At 38.1% G+C, this 21,898-nt stretch overlaps 1 protein-coding gene across 2 annotated transcripts; it reads right to left on the bottom strand.

The window, feature by feature from the left end:
* Nucleotides 1-765: 765 nt before the first annotated feature.
* On the bottom strand, nt 766-21,742 carry LOC121939101 (1-phosphatidylinositol 4,5-bisphosphate phosphodiesterase delta-4-like). Of its 2 annotated transcripts, XM_042482228.1 has the most exons (16): nt 21,485-21,742; nt 17,853-17,950; nt 17,453-17,611; nt 15,239-15,467; nt 14,066-14,195; nt 13,613-13,844; nt 11,645-11,846; nt 10,740-10,884; nt 9,846-9,998; nt 8,113-8,283; nt 5,578-5,734; nt 5,328-5,444; nt 3,723-3,901; nt 3,383-3,515; nt 2,067-2,216; nt 766-1,955 (listed from the first exon to the last, which is right to left on the bottom strand). In XM_042482228.1, the coding sequence occupies exons 2-16, from the start codon at nt 17,869-17,871 to the stop codon at nt 1,864-1,866; spliced, it is 2,268 nt and encodes a 755-aa protein (XP_042338162.1). In that variant the 5' UTR covers nt 17,872-17,950; nt 21,485-21,742; the 3' UTR covers nt 766-1,863. The 2 variants fall into 2 exon arrangements, with proteins under 2 accessions (XP_042338162.1, XP_042338163.1); XM_042482229.1 differs by lacking the exons at nt 766-1,955; nt 2,067-2,216 and having other exon boundaries at nt 3,428-3,515; nt 3,709-3,901.
* Between the last annotated feature and the right edge of the window lie 156 nt (nt 21,743-21,898).

The following is a 21,898-nucleotide window of genomic DNA, read 5'->3' as shown; positions in this document are numbered from 1 at the left end:
TCAGTCCGACTAACATGTATTTTAAAAGTCCAGTTTTAGCTGGACTAACACAATAATCAGACATCATGGAAAAGTACTAACCGTTCCAACAATCACAAACTCTGGTTTGGTTATATTAACCCTTACTTCACCAAGATAGAAGTGAAAAAAAGCTGGCTTTATACACGCTAAATGTGCTGCTTACTTAAATGGAGTCTGGCTATTGAAATTTTGGGGCTGTTAAACAAAAAGGATCTTACTCTATAACAAATAAAGTTCTATCACAGTAGGATCCTTTCCATTAAGTTCTCAGAAAATTACAGTCTTAGCCTGTCAGTGGCAAGAATAAGCACATTTAGAGGATGTTAATTGACAGAACAAACATGCACTGCAGCCTGTATCGCCGGCTGCAGCGCATTCTTTCAAATACATGGGAGTAAGGCAATGAACAGAGAAAATGATCCCAAAATAGCAAGAAATTAGTAAAAAAGTACAAGAAAATTAGTTTATTTAAAAAGCAAAAAAAAAAAGTAAAACATTAAAGCTAACAAGGAAATACGTAATAATGATAATGATGATAATAAACAACGTTTTCCGGATATTTTCCTCTAGCTTTTTAAAGATTATTTTCTAAATCTGTTAATTCCTTTAAACTTGCAAGACATTTCTTAGCGTTTTTTTTTTTAACCACAATTCCAAAAGAAACAAAAACCAATTAGCTCAGGGTTCAAAAGAGAGAGGTCCTGGTCGAAAAATGTCCAATTTTAATTTTATGTGAAAATATGAGGTACTTGTACTTGCATATTTCCACTTTATTCAACTTGATTCTTCTGCTCCACTTAACTTCAGAGGTAATCATTGTACTTTTTACTCCACTGCATTTGTCTTAAGTCACTTTTAATCAAATGATTTTTTAATACCATTCCCATCCAGTGAAAACTACAAATCTCCAGCTATGTCTCTGTTGAATGTTTGTGATAAATTAAAATAAATGTTTTTTTTATGTGCTGAAAATGTTATTAAACTGAACCACTGGATAGTAATGTGTAGTAAAAGGCTCATGATACACATTGGTACACATACTTAGGTGAGAGAATGTGGACTGAAAGGCATGTGTGATGAACTGCAATATATGAAATGAATAAATGTACAAGTCAAAAATGTTGACTGCATGTTGCACCAGTTTGAAAATGTATTGCATGTATTTACAGGCCTATATATACATACATTTACATTATACACAACATATCCATTTGGAATTTATACATTGGTAAGTAGAAATAACTCAAGCAGGCACTTCTTATAACCAACATGATGCAAAGTACCTAATAATAGTAGATGTACAATACTGGTATTTTGCCATTTTTTAACATTCTATTATCACTCTTTCAGTTATTTCAGGCTCTGTTACTTCTGCATATAGAAGACATTCCAGACATGCAGCAATCCTTCATGATCTTTCATTCAAAGACAATAACAATTAAAAAGCTTGCAGGAAATATTTCCATAAAAAGTTGAATTGAGAATATCACTCAATATGACATAACATAAATACAAGCAGATCTTTTCCTTTAAACTTTTGTTATACGACTAAATGGTCCCTGTTTCTTTCTGTCATATTTTTTAGTGAATTTAAACCCTATTTAATAGTTAATCCATCAAAATGATTCAGTTATTTGAAGAGTCATCTGTTACAAAAATCAAACATCCTTGTTTGAGTGAATAACGCTGAGAAACAAAGAACCTATTTCTGCTGTTTGTTATTTTAAGTCAGTGGAATTTGTTCTTGATAAATTTTCCACCACCCTGCTGATTACTGGTGCATGCAGTTGAAATCCTTCATCTGGAAACGTCTGACCACCTCTGGCATCAGATTGGACGTCTTCATGTGAACTCTGTGATGCTGACGTTGACAAAGAGGGAGGAGGGAGGGATGGCCGTTCCGTCTTTAGAGAGCAGGTGTATGTGACGATATCCTGGAGAGGGACACACATCGACAAGAACTGGAATTAGAGCTCAAACGGAGATGTGATGAGTAAATCCCGCCTCTGGTATTTGACACAGCACATGATTTAATCTCTGCTCACCTGCTTGGATGCACTCAAACGGGAGAGTAAACTGTCCAACAAAATCGTTTCTGGAAGCCTTATCGTAGTCCTCCACCACAAAGCGAACCAGGGCCAGCTCAGGGGCGTGGATGACAAAATTCAAAGTTTCATTCCACACTGGGTTAAATCCTGCAGGTAGAGGGCAGTAAAAGGTTGAGTATCACCAACTGTGACATGACTTTCTATTTCAGGTCATCTTTTTTTTTCTTTTTAATTTAGTCATTTTTAATTAAGCTGAGTATAAACAAAAACATAAACAATCATCAAGCAAACCTAATATAAATTCAAACAAATAGATAACCAATATGCAAAATAGAAATAAAAATGTATTAACAAATAACAATATGTAATGGCTAAAACTCAAAATACAGGATAATAAACATGCCATGGTCCAGATTTGTACTTCAAGGCATTTACAGTCCACTAAAATGAGATGAAAACTGAAAAAAACTAAAATCTTAGAAAATAGGTTTGATTTCTTTCAAAAACTCAAAGAAAAAACTTAGCAAGCAACTTGGAAAGAAATGCAAACTGGAAAATCCAAATAAAAGGTAAAAAGAAATGAAATTAGGTAAGAGTGATTATTAGATGTAATTTAAAAAAAAAAAAAAGAATGCCCAGGAAGCTGAAGACTATTTATCAGTATAAGTCTCTAAATTATATATTTAAAATAATGCTACAGGAATAAAAACAAAAAAAAGTGTTCAGTTTGTTTTCATTTTTAGCACTTCCTTGGGGTCATTTTCTTGGGGGTGATCTTGTTTGTTTGTTTTTTTGCTTTTTTCTCTTATTTTCAGGCAAATTTCTTCTAATTTTTTACTGATTTTTCAGTAATTCCTGGGCCCTTTCTGTCACTCCCTGCCCCATGGTTTTAAAAGAAATCAAGCCAACTTGCTCAGGTTTCAAAGGGTTAAACGGCAGTAATGGTGGCAGAGTGTCCAAGTTTACGGACTTTTGCAGATTATTCCACGTATAAGTTGCATTCTAAGAGAAAAAAATAGTATAGTAAAAAATTGTATGGGCCCATATCACCCATTTTTACACATTGCAATCTATTAAAGAGGTCATTTAAAAAGCACAGCAACTGGTGGAATCAAAACCAATAGAGGAATGTTTCTTTGAAAGTATTGAATGTTCAACTGTATCAAGTGCTTTAAATATAAGCAGAGCAGCACGAGACATTTTGCTGTCCACGGCTGTTGCAGTGTCATTTTAAACCAGAAAGCTTGCAGAGATGGTACTGTGAATTGTGCAATACATGCACTATTTGCATTTATTAAAAGTGAACATGCTACCATTGTTGTTAATGTGACTGGTCTCTTCCTTGGCGTGGTCCTGTGGGACTCCGTAGATCTCCACTCTTACCAGGGGGTCTACAATAGAGCCCTCTTTCTGATTCACCTTTGGGAGCTGCTGCCCACTGATCACCTGATAAACACACACACATATTTGCATAAAGGAAATACACACCACTGCAGTGTACAGCACAGAAGAACACATTACACAACTTCTCTTATTTTATTGTTATTCTATGTTTTTCTGACATATTCTGCAACGCCACGCCTTCCATTGACACACTGACAGCAGCTGGCCATTGAAACCATAAGCAAATTCAATTTACATGCAGTTCTGAACCTGTATGGATAAGCGGAGTGGTTTATAGTCCTGCCGCTCCTCAGGTTTCTCTGGACTGAACTCAGTGTTGCCGTCTCTCATGAAGTCCGGCTTGAGGACGTAGCCGCAGCAGCTGTTCTGCCTGAACAGACCATCATTCAGATCCATCTCCAGACCTGCTGTCTGGAAGTTCAGAGCCACTTTGGGAAAAAGAGGGAGAATAATGAAATTAACTAGGATTTTTTTGTTTTTAACTGTGGCTGGCTGTATCACATGATTTTCCAGACTCAGTTATCTGTCATGTGATAAGTCCAGCACAAGACTTTTATCAAGAACAGACGGCGTCAGTTTGAGCCCTTGTGACTTGTGACAGGAAGCATCTGTCCTGTTAAAGTCCTCCAGCTGCTGGGCTGGTGCTCTGCGTCTAACCCTGACCTCCCTGCAGGAGGGGGTGGGGGTGGCAGTAAGGACACGCACAAAGAAAGTGACACCTCAGTACACGAGCATAAAAGAGACAGTATATTTACATGCATCACACTGTTGTTTCTTGTCATTTCCATATTCAGATTGCGAGTGATAGAAGCTGCATACCATACAATGGTATTTTTAGGATTTTAGGACATTTCTGTTTTAGGAGGATTTTAGGATATTTCTGTGACTTTAAAACATTTTGGGTATTTAAGGACGTTTCTAAGGTTTTAGGACAATTCTTAGATTTTAGGGTGTTTCTAGGATTTAAGGACATTTCTCGGACTCTGGGACATTTCTAGGATTTGAGGCAATTTCTAAGATTTAGGACATTGGGGGCTTAGATAGGACCTCTGGGGGGTTGCGCCAAATACATTTTTCCCAAAGATGGTTTCTGTTATCTTGGGTATTTCTGATCACACTGCTGTATGTCCAAGTGTTTGTTTTTCTAAAAGTTTGGTCTTAGTTATATAATGCTTCAAAAAAAGGATTGATGTCATGATTGACAGCTGTGTGTGCCAATCATTGCGTTGTGATCAATGATTCTGCTCATGATTGGTCGGATGGGTGTATGGGTAGGACCTCCAACACCTTGGACATGTTACTGCGCACATTCTGGCTCCAAATAACATCACCAGCACAAGATGGCAGCAGCTGTATCTGGGATATTTTGATTTCATTTTTGCATCATTGCGGTAGGTGGAGATGAGTCATCCATCTTTACATTCAGTCTATGTTTGAAACTATCAACCATATCAAAAATGCAGCACACCTTCATTTGTGGTTTCTTTGCTGTTCAGACCCTTGCATTGGCGAGAAAAAAGGTTCAAGGTTAAAGGTTTTCATTGAGCAGCAACAGCATTATTTTATGTTGGAGTTATATGTCAGAAGTGCTATTCATATATGGCAAATTACACTGCCAAATGACTGGATTGACAGCACTAACCCTGTCTATACCCATGCCCTGGGTCCTTAGCATCAACTTGTCTTCATGCATTCATTGCGATATTACATGCAGTCAGCATGTCAGCCCCATGCTGCAGTGTTGGACCAGCTAAAGACGTTAGGACACTGTGGTAATAAGACTGGCAACAGGAGACAGCAGTGTGTTTAAATGCAGAGTTTGGTTAAACCAGCAGAGGGCGGCCGTACTCTCACCTATCTGGCAGCCCAGGTTCCACATCTCCTGCGGGTTGTAGTTGGAGGAGTCCGTCCTGAGACCACTGGGATAAATCCTGCTCAGCTGCCGTGTGTTGTACTGCACAAAATCTGTCCCTGGACAGAGTATAACATGTAAAACATTTTATAGTCATAAAGCAGCCATATTATTTTATCTGAGGAATATGACATAAGATTTAACTGTTCTCCATTCTTTTTCAAAATACCCGTCCCTTCATGTCCATGGTACCTGCGTCCTTAGCAAGCTTCTTGGCCTTAGACTCAGAGAAAGACGACATCTCATCGCATTTGGCGTGTGAGCGAGCATGCTCAAAGCCATGGAAGTGCACGCTTTTGCAGTAAACCACCAAGTCTGACAACTCCTTGGACAGTTTGGACTTTGATTTCTGCAAAAGAGGAGAAAAGAAAAAAATTAATTTAAATCACTTCCAACATTAATAACATACAGTTTGAAGGTAACTCTGTAAATAAGAGGCCAGTGATTACATAACTACCCCATAATTTGTTTACTGATGAAATTGAATTGCATCATTTTCTTGTGGAAAAAGTTTGTCCACAACAGATCAAAGTTGTATTAAATTAGTGCAGGAAAAAAGTTGGAAATTCTTCTGGAAACATAAACATAAACTAATAATTACAAATGTATTTGTCCCAAATTAATAATGAAAAAAAGTTGCAAGTAACAAGACTAAAATAAATTTACTTTATTTATTTTCCCCATTATTAGAAGTTTGGAAGAAATATGTGAGAGCTGTTCTTTATTGCTTTGGTAATTTACACGAAATTGGCAGAAAATAATCATACTGTAACCAAACGGCAACTACAGGCATACTAAATGTTCATGTTTTTATGAATGATAAAATGCAATTAAATTTCTACCCTCGTGAGCCTCAGATTATTTCTTCAGTAACCTGCTCCCTCCAACAAAGCATCACTTCTTTTAGAAACCACACACATGCGACTGATGCATACAGTATAAAGTACTTTTACATTCTAATATACCTGCAGGACAGCAACTACTGTAAACAGGAAGCTTGTTTCATTACTCAGCTACAGAAATATTCAAGTGCTGTCTTCACTTTTTGCCACTCAAAATAAGCAATTATTGCATATATTTGTAGATATTCAGCACTATTATATTATTTTGATCTTTTTTTTCCAAGTAACCATTTTGGCTATTTACACTTTGGAGTGGATGTGTTGTTTCTTTTTATATTTATGTAATTTTTTAAATATAATATGTACACATGTTACATACAGCTGAAAAAGAGAAAGGAAATGTTTACACTGTATTATTGTTGATAAAAGCTAAATAAAACTAAAGTTCTAAAGAAAAAAGTCAATAAATGTGTGTAAAATAATTAGCATCCTCCTCTCTCTCCCTTATCATTTTTAATTAAACCACTGAAATCACAAATGCTTTCATATCACAAATTAACACATATTTTGAGAACAGCTTTGAAAATACTGTGTTTTTGATTGACCTGCCTTGATAAATATGAAATGCAGAGTTTGGTTTATTTCCCACAGCTAAGGAGACACACACTGAACGCTGTTTTCTTTCTCACTTCACTAACTTTCTTCTTTCTGCCATATCTGTCTTATCTTTAATATCCCTGTTTCCTGTTTCTTTTCACTATCTCTCTTCTTTTACTCCAGTCTCGCCTCACTGTCTCTTATGTCCCCACACCGTTTCCTGTCTTTCTCAGCAATCAAGTTCTGTTCACTTCTGTCTTGATTCACCGTCACTTTAGATATAATTCTGTCTTCATGTCCTGTCCTCACTTCCACTGTCTACAGGCAGTGGTGGAGGAAGTATTCTGATTTTCTACTTCAGCAAAATGACTAAAACCACACTCTAAAAATACTCATTAATATGTTCAGTGAAAGTCTTGCATTAAAAATTGGTACTTAAGTAAAAGTATAGTCAGAAACATGTACCTAAAGTATTAAAGTAAAGTACCCAATTTGAGGAGGGAAAAAACCCTCTAAATTACTCAAAATATGACTAAAAGTAGAACATGGCTTAAGCATTTATCAAAAACAGTTGCCAATTAATTTTTTTGACAATCAGCTAATTGTTTAATCAACTAATTGTTTCAGCTGTACTTGTGTCAATTGTTGGGTAGTTTAACCCTTTTAAACCTTGGCAAATTGGTTGAATTTCTTTCAAAAACATAAGAAATTACCTAAAAATTAGTAAGCAATTAGCAAAATAAAATAAAATACAAGAAAGGGACCTGGGAAAGGTGCCTGAAAAATCTAATAATTTTGTAACATAAGTTTCAATTATGTAATCATAATAATTATAAAAATATTTTTTCCCTAGCATTTGTTTTTTCTATTTTTTCCACTATACATATTTCTCTAGCTTTTTAAAAAATAATTCTCTAAATCTATTAATTTGTTGAACATTTTTTTCCCAAGTTGCTCATTGCCTTTTTCCTTTTTTTTTAAAAGAAATTATGCCAATTTGCTCAGGGTACAAAGGTTTAAATACTGATAAAAGACATCTAAAAGCAGCACAAGGAGAGTGATGTCACTCCAGGTTTCAAAGGGTTAATTTATAATAAAACATCATATTCTATAAACATTTCGTAAGCTTTTCATGAAAAATATTAATGTGTAAAGTAACTAGTAACTAAGGCTTTAAGATAAATGTATTTAAGTGAAAAGTGCAATATTTCCCTCTGGACTATAATAAAGTAAAAGTAGTTGAATCTCGTGTCTTTCAGATTGAGCTTAAAGCATCAAGCTGTTATACCTTTGCATTGTGGTTCAAACCCTCAGCGGGTGGCTCCTCTGTAGGCAGATTTCCAGCATCATCGTTGGCCATCTCTTCCTCATCACTAACTTCATCTGTCAGAGTTTCATCCAGAGAGTCTCCTGGATCACTGATCTTTTTAGCTTTCAGCAGAATTTTCCCCTTCAGCTCCTATAACAGACACCAACACAAGCACAGAAGGGTCAGAGCTCTTCTTCTTCATGCTGGCTCTGATCCACCTCATTTGTAGTATTTTTCTGTTCAATCCAGTTCCATAAAAAAAAAACAATGTGCTGAATGAGTGCTGGAATGTGGGATGTCACACTTCTTGAGGACTTGTTGTCTTCAGTACCCAGAAAAAAAGTTGGTCCATCTTCCTGCACTTTGTTGTTTCCTAAGTAAATGCAGCAAAGAACCACTACTTAATCGCCAAAACCCTCAGTGGAATTCCTCGCAGCATTTATGTGCCATTACTTCAAGTTAGCATTGATTGTCTTAAGTGCTCTAATGGGAAAGAGTTTGGAAGTTACAGTATACTATGGCTGTGCTTTTATGATCATTGTAAGATGGATGTTTAGACACACACCAGCCATTAATCTTTAAAATGTCTCTGAATTCCTAATGATGCCAAAGTTTTCCTAGATCAGACTGTCTGAAAACATTTCATTCCTAAAAATTAATCAAAGCAGAATGTTTACTGACGCTTTGTATCAGATAGATCCCGATATAAATGTATCACTAATTGTAATGGAATAGATTTATGTCATCATAAGTTCCCAAGTTCAATATACCGTTTACACGCATTAACCCTCTTATTGAGTTCATGTCAAAATTTATTAGTTTTGAGTTATAATTTGTAAATAATCTATATTGACTCTAAACCTCTTTTCTAATCATTTTCTTTTAATCGATTAATTGATTGGTTGAGGAAAAACATTACACCTGCACACTTCATGCCACACAAGTTTATCGAAGACAATGTTTTGATCCTACTTGGATCGTCAGGTCAAAATGAATAGAACTGTTTAAGTTAAGACAGAAAATCACCAAAATTGAAGTGTTAAGTCTAAAACTGCGATATGCAAACACTATGTAAAAGCTACACTTTAACAATGTCTCCCCGTAACCCTCATACGTATTCCATAGTGTAATTTCTGTGCTCCAGGTGTAATTTCGTTTTCCTCATTTACGCCATTTTTTGATTGCTGTACACCTACATGACATGCGAATAACTACCCTCACTCAATGTTTGCTGTTAGCACAAAACACGGAAGCCCTATAGTTGTGGTAATGAGAATGTCATATGTTCTGCAGGTATCTGGTGACAGACCTAAGTATTGGACAAACTGAAATTATGACCCAATGACGGTGATATATGAAAAATCAAGGTCACCAAAGTTAAAATCACATTTCATTATCTGGGGACCATCAATGTCTCGACTATTTTTTTAATGGCACTCCAACCAATTGTGGTCCAAACATCTCAAATTTTAAATGTAAAGATGGTGATACTAAAGATGGAGATAAGGGGATCACCAAAGTCCAAATGGTTCATCCTCTGGGGACTAGGAGCGTTTCTATAAAAGGCTATGACAATCCATCTGATAGTTCACAATCATGTTTCTTTGTAAAAGTTTTACAAAAGGTTGACAAAGAACACAAAAAAGAATGCCAGGGTGTATTGCCCTATTAAGTGCATATCTGGCCAAATATAAGAAAACCCAGATGCACACCTGTGGAGAGGGAAGCTGTTGAGGGACCTGGCCATCCAGCAGGGTGGTCAGTAGTGTGTCACCTAAGATTTGGCTGAGGTGCTGAGCCATGACTGTCTGCTGCTCCACACCACAGTGATTCTCAATCGACAGGATGACTGGGAAGTCCGATACCTATCAAACAAGAAAGAGAGGACATAATTCTGGCTTTAAAAGCTCATCTGTTTTCTGTCTTACTTATGCTATAATTATATCAGCTCCTAAAAAACGCAGTGGTAAAAGTGTTGTATTGACTTTTCAATGAGGTTGAGTTTCCACAATTCTCCAGAACAGTTTCTTCATCACATCTTCCCTAAAGTTGAGTAGGAAAGTTTTAGTGGCACCAATAAAGAAGTAGAGACATGTGAGAAGTTTCCTGGTTGTTTTCCATGTAGGTCAGTCAGCGGGGGTACATAATTCCAGGGGCAGGGAGGTTTACCAACTGCTCTTTGTGTGCTTTGCACTTTTCTGGGCACTCAGATACTCTTGTGAGTGGGACTTCTAACTGCTCTAAAGGGTTGGTTTGCCCAGAACAGAAAAACAATTTTTTTAGATTGCTGTTAGTCATAAGAAGCCAAAACTTTCCTTTCATTTGGATTTTATTTGTGGTGGTCATGGCAGTAAAGAATATCAACAGCAACATCTTGTTTCACAATGTTTTCCTCGTTATTCTGGAGAATCCAGAGTTTTTATAGAAAATATTTCAAATGTTCCAATTCAAACTGTTCACAGAAAGGTGTTGCAAGAAAATGTTCATTTTGAATTTAATGAAAACCTGACCAGAATAATTGCTGAATAATGCTAGGAGTAAGTGGTGAACTTTTGTGTGTGTGTGTATTATCTGGGTGAATTAACTGTTTAACCAGCGCTGCTCACCTTGAAGGCATATTCCTTCAGCGTTGAGACGACGTCTCTAAAAAGAATCTTGGAAGTCAAAGTGTGACCGTGATACACGACGGGTTCCCCATCACTGCCGTCCCAGCAGTCCACCTCTACACAACGGCAGCCTCTCTTCAGGGCCCTACACACACACACACACACACACACACACACATCGTGTTTCAGTTAAAAGTATATGATACATTTCAATCTATGAATACACCATTTTTATCTATGACTTTGCCTGTCCGTATAAGGAAATCAAAATAAAAGTTAAAAAAAGTCAACTCGCTCATCTCTGAGACGTACATTAAATTTCCTTCGGTATGCTTTTGTGTGATTATCTAACCTCTGTTTCAGTTAAAGCAGGTATCAACCCTTTTAAACTTGGGCAAATTGGCTTGATGGGAAAAAGACAAAGGGCAACAAAAGAAGAAATAACTAAAAAATTGGCAAAAAATAAATTCAAAAAAGAGTACAAGAAAATGACCTGAAAATTAGTTTAGAAAAAACAAAACAAAACAAAAAACAAAAGAAAATGATCTGAGAAAGGAAAAAAATGTAATAATTTTGTAACAGAATTTTAAATACATAATTATATCAGTTATGAAAATAGTTTTTCCCTAGCTCTTTTCTCTTACTAGTCTTACTATACAGATATTTATCTAGCTTTTTAAAAATAGTTTTCTAAATCTATGAATTTGTGTAACATTTCTTACCAAGTTGCACATTACCTTTTTTCCCCCATGTTTTTGGAAGAAATTGTGCCAATGTGCTCAGGTTTCAAAAGATTAAATACTTGTGAAGGCATCTGACAGCAGCATAAGAAAAGCGATGTCACTACAGGTTTCAAAGGGTTAAGCATAGACAGAGCTGCATGTGTTGTGTGCAGTAGCCCTCACTGGATGTAGGCCTCCAGGCTGCTCTGTCCTCGCAGCTGGTCCTCCAGCAGGTAGGTGTTGTGTGAGGAGGAGATGAAGTAGTGGCTGAGCGGCTGGCTCATGTCCTGATGAAGATCCAGATGTTCAGATTTAAATATGGAGCCCTCCTGTGAGCACAGGTAGATCTGGAAGCCATCTAATGACATGGCGCCTTGTTTCTTTGCTGAACAGAGGATATGATACGATAAGACCTCAGTATTCACAGTTCAAGAGGCAGTGAAGGTCACATGGTATATGTCTTAACCAAGTTGCTGGAATAAAAGTACAAGCTGACTGAAACACAAGCATCTACACACTCAAATGACTTGTTATCAGTATTGCAAATTGCAGGTGAATTGCTATAAAAATTTGCTATGGATATTAAATTGTAGACGGCATTATGTTTTCATGTTGTCCTCTTAAAAACGCTTTGAGGGGAATTTGGACAAACGTCAGGGAATTTGGACAAACGTCACCTTGGACTTAAGGGTGAACTAATTAAATTGTAGTGGCCAACGGTCGAGGTAACTGTGTACTTGTGTGTCTCAATCTTGTGAACGCAATATTTCAACACCTTGAGGGGAGTTTTTCAAATTTGGCATAAACGTCCACTTGGACTCAGCAATAAACTGATTAGAATTTGGTGTTCAAAGGTCAAGGTCACAGTGACCTTGCATCCAGCTAATGCACATGAACACTATATCTCAAAAAAGCCTTGAGATAATTTCCTCAAATTTGGCAAAAATTTGCACTTGGACTAGAGAATGTACTGATAAGACTTTGGTCGCCAAAGGTAAAGGTCATTGTGACCTCATCTGTCTCCTTCTCATGAACACAATATTACAGGGATGCCTTGAAGGATTTTTTTTTTCAAATTTGGAACAAACTTCCACTTAGAGTCAAAAATGAACAGATTAGATTTTAAAGGCCAAAGGTCAAGGTCACTCTGACCTTGCATCTGTGTCATTCTCATGAATGCAACATCTCAGGAACACCTTGACGGCATTTCTTCAAACATCCACTTGAGTCAAGGATGAACTGTTTTGAATTTGGTGGTTTACGTTTAAAGGTCAAGATCAACGTGACCTCATAAAACCTATTTTTTGGCCCTAACTCAGGAATTCTTTTGCTAATCATGAGAAAATTTCACACAAATTTCAAAAAGGATAAAATTATGAAGTAACAACATTTTACCGTGTATCTAAAAGGTCAAAGATCAACTTCATTGTCACATAATGTTCTGCAAAAACACTTTTCTGGCTGAACGTTAACATCATAGGTCAAGAAGAGAAGGGGAGACATTTGGTCAGACACTGAATTGGTGACACTAATCTTTGGTGGCCTTGGTATGCTGCCTGTACTCAGGCTCAAAGAGATGCTCATATGACTCTTTTTTTTCTAAAAATATAGTCATGAGACCCAAAGCTGTGAATACAAGATTTCAGTGTGCAGATGCTTTTATCTCCAGTTTGTGACAATATTCACAAACAAAAGGTCTTTTTTTTGTGTGTCATTATGCACTGATATCACATATGTCATTATAATTTGCCACATTTCCTTGAATCCAGTGCTCTTTTAATCAGTTCAAACACTAAAATCTAACACTTGAAAACACATCTTGCATAAAAACAATAATGTTAATCTGATAAAAATGTGGAACCTTAAAATATACAAAACTCTAACAAATACATCACCTTAAGCATTTTGGATTATAAAAAAACATTTTACATTGCTAATATCTACCTTTTCTGATCTGCTGTAGACACTGAAATATTGTGTGTCTATATACTAATGTGTAAAGTAAGTATAAATTAGAAAAGTACTGAGAAAATTTCAATTGGCATTGGATTAATAATGGATTAATACTCAAGTAAAATAGTTTAGTACATAATTTGAGTTAATGTACTTGGCTACATTCCACCACTGCTGCTGTCAGTCAGACATCTTTACCTGACTCAGATGGTTCGTAGCGATCAATCAGCTCCTGGGCATGCTGGGAACTCTTCTCTCCCTCATGCTGCTCAACACTCAGGAAGTTCTCCAGCTCCTCTAACATTAACTTCTCTCCATCTCCGGAGTAATCCTGGAACACCTTCCACACTTCATCCCTCTGAGTCAGCATCTTATAGAAATGGACAAACTGCTCGATTTCCAAAGAGCCACTCTCGTATTTATCAGCCATCTGTGGAAATAAAGGAAGAGCTTTAGTTATGTATTTGTTGCAATGTTTATTATCTATTTAAATGCTGTACTATAACATTGTAGCTAATGTGTCACATCAAATGGAGTGTGAGAAGAGCTCTGAAATGTAATTTAATAAATCTCACATTCAAAGTTAATTAAACTAAATTCTTACAATTTACACCAAGATGCAACAATATCCAAAGCAGTTCAAAAGCTCACCGTGAAAAGATGCAAAGCATGCTCCTCATTCATGTCCACGTTCATCATCTTCAGCAGTTTCCGCACCTCTTTGAAGTTCATCTTTCCGTCCTTGTTTTTGTCCGCTTTCTGGAACCAGTCCAAGACCCACCTGACAAGACGTTGAGGACAACGCCAGCGAACAAGTGTTGTGGAATAACAATTCAAATGTAAAAACTTGATTTCTCCATTTAAAAATGTTACAATCAGTTGGAGAGCTCTATTAGTATAATTCACTGTTCATATAATCTCATGGGTAGAGCAAACTTCAATGGTTTTGTATTATTTCTGTTTTTAGTTGTTTTTTTTCTAGCTAGTCATAGGGTCATCGCCACCCTCATGTCCAATATGGTCCCTTCTGGCTCCAGAAATCCATGATGGCGATAAACACAATACCAAAATACCATAAACCAATAGGTGAAGTTATGGTGGCTCCTTCCATTACAGTCTATGATGTAAAGTTTAAACAAAACCACCCAGATAACTGGCTAACAACATAATCTAGCTTTGAGACATCAGCCTCAGGTGCTGCTGATTCTTTATAGTGGTAGATATGATTAGAGGATGAATGTAGTTTATTGGAGAATGCATTAGACACTTTGACAGCAGTTGCCCTCTCCACTTCACTTATTGATTTGATAACATTAAAGAAATCCATTTAACAGAAACTGCAATTGCAAGCAAGCATGAAGTTGAAACAAACAACGAGGCATTATTATTAAAGATGGTTTTCATTAGTCATCAAATTAATTTCTTAGTACTTTTAGTCTTAATGTCTTCAAATATGTGATCTTGGACCATCCACTTCCCCTAGATGAAATTAAAATATACCCATACTTTTTCTCCAGCTAGTGTAGCCAGATGAAAGTATCAAAGCACCTGTAGTTTTAGAACACAGGAAATGTACTCTGATAAAAATGTTGTGGAGGAGGGCACCCACACCCTCCCGTTAGCTTGTCCCACCAACATTTTCAGTGCTTTCTACGCCCGTATCTCCAATCTATCACCACTTTATATTATTAGCCTATAATATGACACTCTTTGGGGGAGATCACACTTTTAGCAAGACTACTTTCAGTTTTGTTCAAAGAAGACAGTTTGAGTCTGTGTTTTTCATAAAATACCAAACAGTAAGCGTCTACAGTAAAAGGATACTGGTCCAGCCTCTCCTTCTCATCCATTGTTTGAGCCTTTCGAATCAGCTTACGCACTCCCTGGATCCAGGCCTGAGCTTCTTCTGGTGACTCAGCCACAAGGTCCAGGTTGCCTTGGCGACCGTGAAACACCAAAGTGAAGCAGAGGTCAGCGTGGAACTCCTCAGCAATGCTCAGCAGGACCTCCGACTGGTGGCCCTCACGCACTGCCTCCACCTCAGTAATCGAGACTGGCAAGGACAAAGAAACTGGATAATGAAGCTGTTTGGGCTGATAAATACTTTTGCCATGAATTTTGATATGTACAACCAATTGATATGAAGTGAACTTGGGGCTTGGGGATAACACCTTCATTTCTGTATGGTAAATATGTAGCTGGAACCTGCAGCCTCTCAGATCAGCATCACGACTGGAGATATTGTGGAACAGTTAACCTGGCTTTTTCAGAAGTAAAAAAAAAAAGGCAGTCGACACATCTTAAACTAACACTATGTTTTTAATCAGCACAAAAGCTGAACTGCAAAAACCAACACAACCACCAAAACCAGTGATGCCTCCTACCCTAATGAAATTCTTATCTCTGACACACGCTTTGACAAAGATGATCAGGAGAGAGCCATTAAGACTGTGCTTCCTGCAGACCATCAAGCGCTAACATTTTTTCCGACTGGAATGTGCGGTGCTTTGAATAAGATTAGCTGGTCCTGAGAGCATCTCAGAAACGTGCTCAGGCCATGGCCGTACCTATCACTGAGGTCCCCAAGGGCAGGACCTCTATATTTTAGAAGTATGCAGTTCCCTTTTTAAAAAGGAGCTTTAGGGGCCTTTGGTACATTATTTTAGGGAACAATGAGTAAGAACAGAAAGAGTATTCATTATTTTTCATATCTAACCATCAAAGTAGATCAATCATAGTTTGGGCCCTTTAATTGGGGGGCTGATAGAAAAGTCCAGCACTGATTATTATGATTATTCTATCCTTTCCTCATACAGGGTCCATCCAATAATTATGCTGTTCTCTACACCCTCAATCTAATCAATCCAGACTAGTGTAGGTGGTGTAGAAATGCAGGATTTCTTTTTTTTTTATTTCAATTTTTTTTCTGGTGGAGCACCCCAAGATGTTGTCCATTTTTTGCTCTCCAAATGTCTTAAAATGCACGTATTTAGATCAGCGAATTTAGAAAAATCTCAAGACATCATGCCCTGATGAACCCCCATAGCAAGCTTGGTTTTTGGACCTCAGTGTTTCTAAAACCTTGCATACGGCCCTGTTCAGGGCCTCAGGTTGAAGATGATGCTAAGCAGCTAACTGAGGTCTTCAGTTAGTTGCCTAGCATCATGTTCAACCTGTCACTGGCCCAAACAACGTTCTTTAACCACTTCCATCCTCCCTGTGCCAAAACACTACATGAAGATGAAGTATCCTCTAGTGTTCTCTTAAAACACGGTATGGTACAGTTCCCTTGAGGGTGCCCTTCTAGTGGAGAAAACACAATTGAGTGCCTTTAAGGGTGTTCTTCTAGTGGAGAAAACACAAAGTGCCCTTTCAGTGAAAAAAACAAACAAACAAACATGCCATTGTTCAAGGCCATCTACAGAGCCCTTAAACGGAGAAAATATGATACAGTGCCCTCCAGGGTTTCCTTCCAGTAGAGGAAAATGTGATGAATATGTCTGTATAGTGCCCCTCAGTGGAGAAAACACAATTAAGTGTCCTCAAGGGTGCACTTCAAGTAAAGACAGCCTGATGAAGTGCCATCACAGGGCCATTTCAGTGGAGAAACCCTAATGAAGTACTCTCTGGGTTCCCCTCCAGTGGAGAAAACATCATGGAGTGTGCTTTCAGTGAAAAATCATGAAGTGTGATTTAGAGAGCCCTTAAGTGGAGATAATATGATGCAGTGCCTTCTTGGGTTCCCTTCAAGAAGAGAAAATGTGTCAAACTGCTCTGTATGGTGCCCATCAGTGGAAAAAACACAATTAGGTGCCCTAAAAGGTGTACTTCCAATTGAGATTACGTGATGCAGTACCATTCATGCTAATCTACATGCTTGAAAACTTTCTGTGTGCTTGTGCCTGTATTTGAACCAATTAGTCAGTATAATGCGCTATATTTTTCAACGACTGACTGAAGAGGTCATATGAATAAAACAACAGTTAATATATGAGTACAATCAAGCATGTAAAGATGCACACACACTTCTGTACTCACAAGTGGAGTGACCTCTGCCAGCCCATCTTGACTTGTACCAGATAGTCAGGCCATCCTCCAGAAGGCGAAAATGCCGCTGCTTCTTCCACGATCGTGACTTGACTTTTCTCAGAGTCGACCCTGCCATCATCACCTTGACATCTGGGTCATCTTGGATGCCTGCAGAGTCATGTAAAAAGTCAAATGTCATGATCATGTCCTACCTCAAATACTAAACCATCAAAACTGGCAAGCCAGGGAGAGGATTTCACTACTTCAATGATTATGCCATTACTGATTCAATAAGGATGTATGGACGTTAACATTAAGCTCAACTTCTATTAGACCTTAAACTTTCAAACAAATTGCAAAATCTTCACAATTTCTCTATCCTCATTCTGTTAGAATAATATTTACTCACGTGAACTTTCAGGATCCATTTCTATTCTTGAATCATGCCAATGAAAATGTGGCGCTAAGAAGAAGCAGATGTCAGCAAACTGTTCCAGATGCTTTGCCCTGTTTCCAAACAAAATACATTTCATAAAACCTCTATGTGCATTCATTTGATGCATGAACTACCTCAACAGAAAAAGAAATCACAATATAATTTTAATCTGCAAATGTACACAGACAGTTTGCGCAACACTTTTAGCAGCTGCCTGGTTCAGACTGATAGTTACACAAAACTCCAGTTCCCTGTTATTGTAGTAAATTCATTGGGGTAGTTTATTCAGTACCTTGCTATAGGGAAACTTGATTTGAGTTGTTAAGGAAGGGCATTGCTAGTTCACTTTTTGCCCATTCAGGACTTCCCTGCTGATTCATGCGAAACATGTCCATCCATCACCTTAATCAGCCATTCTGTTGTGCCTCACATAGTTACAATCAGCTGAGCAGTATAGGATCGTGACAGGAATCCTAGTTATTAAACTATGAGATCTGGGCTCAAACTCCCTGAGTTGGCAATTGACTGCTCTGCTGGAATGCTTCTGAGCAAAACACTTAATCCCCACCAGCTCAAGGTCTGATAAACCTGACATCTGTGACATGAAACTGGGGCAACCAAAAAGAGTTCTCTTAAAAGATAACTGAAAGAGACCGAACACCGACACAGTCTGCGAGAGTGTGGTTGACTTGATGCACTCAATGCCAAGGTATTTTCAGGGTGAGTCAGCGTTTAAATCTTGATCCACTCACACCATCAATCTTTACTCATTATGGGCGAGCAGACTGAAAGGCTTGTGTACGGCAGCTCCTGCAGCCTTTGTGCTGACTCAGAGAAACCAGACACACTCAGCAGCCTGTACTCACCTTAGCCTCATGTGATAGAAATCAGGAGAAATATTGGTTTTTTTTTAAAGTTTGATTTTACTACATGTGACTACGTGATCACTTTAAATTAATAATTTGCAAATCTTAAAATTATTCTCCTGAGAATTTATGTATCATACAAAACTGTAGTATAGGTATCATTTTCTAACTATGCTGGTGGCTTGGCCCAAAGGTAAGACAATGTTGGTGTGACAAACTGTTGTTGTTCAATCGGTCCACCACACTGGTCTATATATTTCCACGACTGACATGTTTGCCATGAAGTCTAATGCAGACATTCATGGTTCCCTGAGGATGCACCATAATGACTTTGTTGACCCTATGACTTTTCATCTTGCACTACAATAGGGCTACATTTGTGGTTGGACCAAAATGTCTCAAAAACTTTTGGATGGATTGCCATTAATTTGGCTCAAACACTCACCTCAGGATGAATTGTAACAACTTTGGTGATTCACTTTACTTTTCATCATCTGGTCAAAACTGTTAATACTTTGGTTCTGACCAAATAACTGCAGAACAAATGACATTCCAATCTGCCTCAGCTAGTGCTAATTAGCAAATGTTAGCCTAATAAAACAGTAAACTAAGATGGTTAACCTGGTGAACATGATACCTGCTTAACATTAGCATTGCTATTGCGAGCATGTTAGCATTATGGTGCTAGCATTTAGCACACAGGGCTGCTAGCATGGCGAAAGATTTTTGGACTTGTAAACATATATATCACTTCTAACGGCGCATTTCCTGCAGGTCTGACAAGGACACTAGAGCATGTGTTGCTCTACTTAATTGACCACTAACGTTTTCCCTCCTTTTTTAAAAGACTGGCTGCCTCCCCCTGGTGACGTACTTTATCTTGGAATGATCCTGACTGGACAAACGGGCTGCTAGTTGGACGGTCCCTGGTTTTCTACTCAGCATTTCAAACAGGAAACAACAAGAAAGCCTGTCCATTACCTTTTCGTCATTCCATCTAAAGAATCCACCAAAGTCTATATACCAAAAGTCAATGGAGTTATTTTTATTAACAATGTAGTATGCTAGTATGTGTTGCAGGCTACAGTAATGACATATATAATATGAGTTATAGCCAAACTTATTTTAAGCCAAACCTAACCACAGTCTTTTGTTTCATAAACTTAAGGAAATAACCTAAAAACAATGCATTTTACAACGAGGAGAAACTGTACATATCCTGTAAAAATGGACGCATAGTTTGAAAAGACACAATGCATGTAACAAGCAGAAACTGACACGCAGTCCCTAAACGTCAAAAACTAATGTGGAAAGGTACTTAGTGTGTCAATTTCTTTTTGGTTATTACTACTACTATTATTAATATTAATTAATTAATGTATTTATTTTATTTAGTGTGTCAAATTTTGACATGTAGGTCCACAGATAAAGAGGCAGTATATGATGAGTTGGGACGAGATCGTGCTGAGGTTGCCCTACGTGCTGGAAAGCTTGAATCCACCACTGCTACTCTGTATATACTGAGTTATACAAGACCATTGCTTTAATAGACAGGTCAACCCAAGTCTAGCTTTTTCTATAGCCTGAAATTATACATTTGTTTCTTAGTGTTTTGAGACCTTTTATGTATCCTCACAATGTGTCTCAATAAAAGCAGACACTTAAACAGAACGAGACAAATGTACCGCAGACTTTGTGCTTATCAGTGAAAACTGTTAAATTCCTGCTATCTCTGCTGTTCACAGATAAACGTGGATCAAACACTTCCAGAAAGGAAAGGGTTTTTTTTTTAAGTCTTTATATTTGTGTTCCTGTCTGACAGATATCCTTTCCTTCCATTGTCTCCTGAAACAACAAGATCTAGACTTGGGTTCTACTTGTTTCACAACCAAATGTGTGCCAGCCCCCCTTCAGGAGAAAGTTAGACAGAGACATAGAGTTCTCACCACAGTATGACTGACGTGATGTTAGGAATGCTTTCACAGTTGCTTCACGATTTAATATTACGCTCATATGGAAAAACACAGACTGACCATGAAAGCCAGGCTTATTTTCCACAGCTATTTGCTCCATTAACTGAAGTGCGCTTTTTATGTGTTGCACTTTCACTGCGGAGCCACGTCAAAGACATTTCTATTTCCCATCCAAGTTTTCTACTGTTGAAAGTTCAACACACCCTCCTTCGTGCCTAACATCCAGACTTTTTAAGCTTCAATTAGGTCACGTTATGTTTTATTTTTGGGGCCATGCATAAGCATGCAGATGAGTCACACATGGCCACTTCTCCAGGGAGTTCACTGACCACACACACAAACACACAGACATGACTAATCTGAGAGGACAGAAATTGGGAAACTCTCATAAAAACCAAACATGTTCATACTTTTATCTTGTGCGCTTCTGCTGTAGTTTAGTTTAAATGAGTTTTATCCATCGTAGGAATGTTCCATTTTGCCTGTACATTGAAATCTGTGTCCTGGTGTTTACCCTTGACTGCCTTTTTCCTGCACATGTGAAGAATTCGACAAACAAGTAAACAGTTCGTCCAATTAAATCCATATATAACTCCAAACAGCTGCAGGGAGTGAGGTTTGTGCACAGAAAATTAGAACCAGAGGCAGAAATATGAGACATAAAAGCATCCTTTCAGCCTCTATACAACTGCAGCTAAAGAAAGAAGGATAATGAGTCATACAACCTTGCATTTCTCCTAGATAGGGGAAAAAGAGTTTTGCTTACCAAAAGTGCAGATCTTAGCAGGGATATTGTCAGACCTCCAGATGTAGGTGCTCTGTAGGAGACAGCTCTCCCAGGAAGGGCCCCAAGACACTGAGGGGTAGGACCCTTGATGGCCGGCCCGAGATAAGGTTCAGGGAGGTGTGTACGTCACTGGTCACTGAGATCCAGGATCAAGGAGAGTCCAGGGACTGTTAGCTGAGCTCAGGACCTTTAAAAGAATGGGAGTGTCCGAGGGGAAATCTGGCTCAGCCTCCTCTCTCCTCCCCTCTCTCAGCACTCTCACTGCTATAGGTCTGAGAAACCCGATTCCCTAGTCGCTGCTGCCTCACACTGGTACGCTCTGCTCCTACCCCTCCTCATCCTCTTCCTCCTCCTCCTCCTCCTCCTCTGCCCACCCCCTCCCCACCAGCCTTC

This window comes from Plectropomus leopardus, unplaced genomic scaffold, assembly GCF_008729295.1.
Source record: "Plectropomus leopardus isolate mb unplaced genomic scaffold, YSFRI_Pleo_2.0 unplaced_scaffold41, whole genome shotgun sequence".
In the NCBI taxonomy this organism is placed as follows: domain Eukaryota; kingdom Metazoa; phylum Chordata; class Actinopteri; order Perciformes; family Serranidae; genus Plectropomus; species Plectropomus leopardus.
Note: the sequence above shows the minus strand (reverse complement) of the source record. Positions and strands in the feature narration are given on the sequence as shown.

Bases quoted from the DNA above. Each gene is read 5' to 3' on its own strand.
- LOC121939101 (XM_042482228.1), bottom strand. The intron at 14,196-15,238 runs GTATCCTTTTAC...ACGTCTTGTCAG, and splicing joins GAGAAGGAGAGGCTGGACCA to GTGGGTCTTGGACTGGTTCC. The intron at 8,284-9,845 runs GTGTGCATCTGG...TGTCTGTTATAG, and splicing joins AACAGCTTCCCTCTCCACAG to GAGCTGAAGGGGAAAATTCT.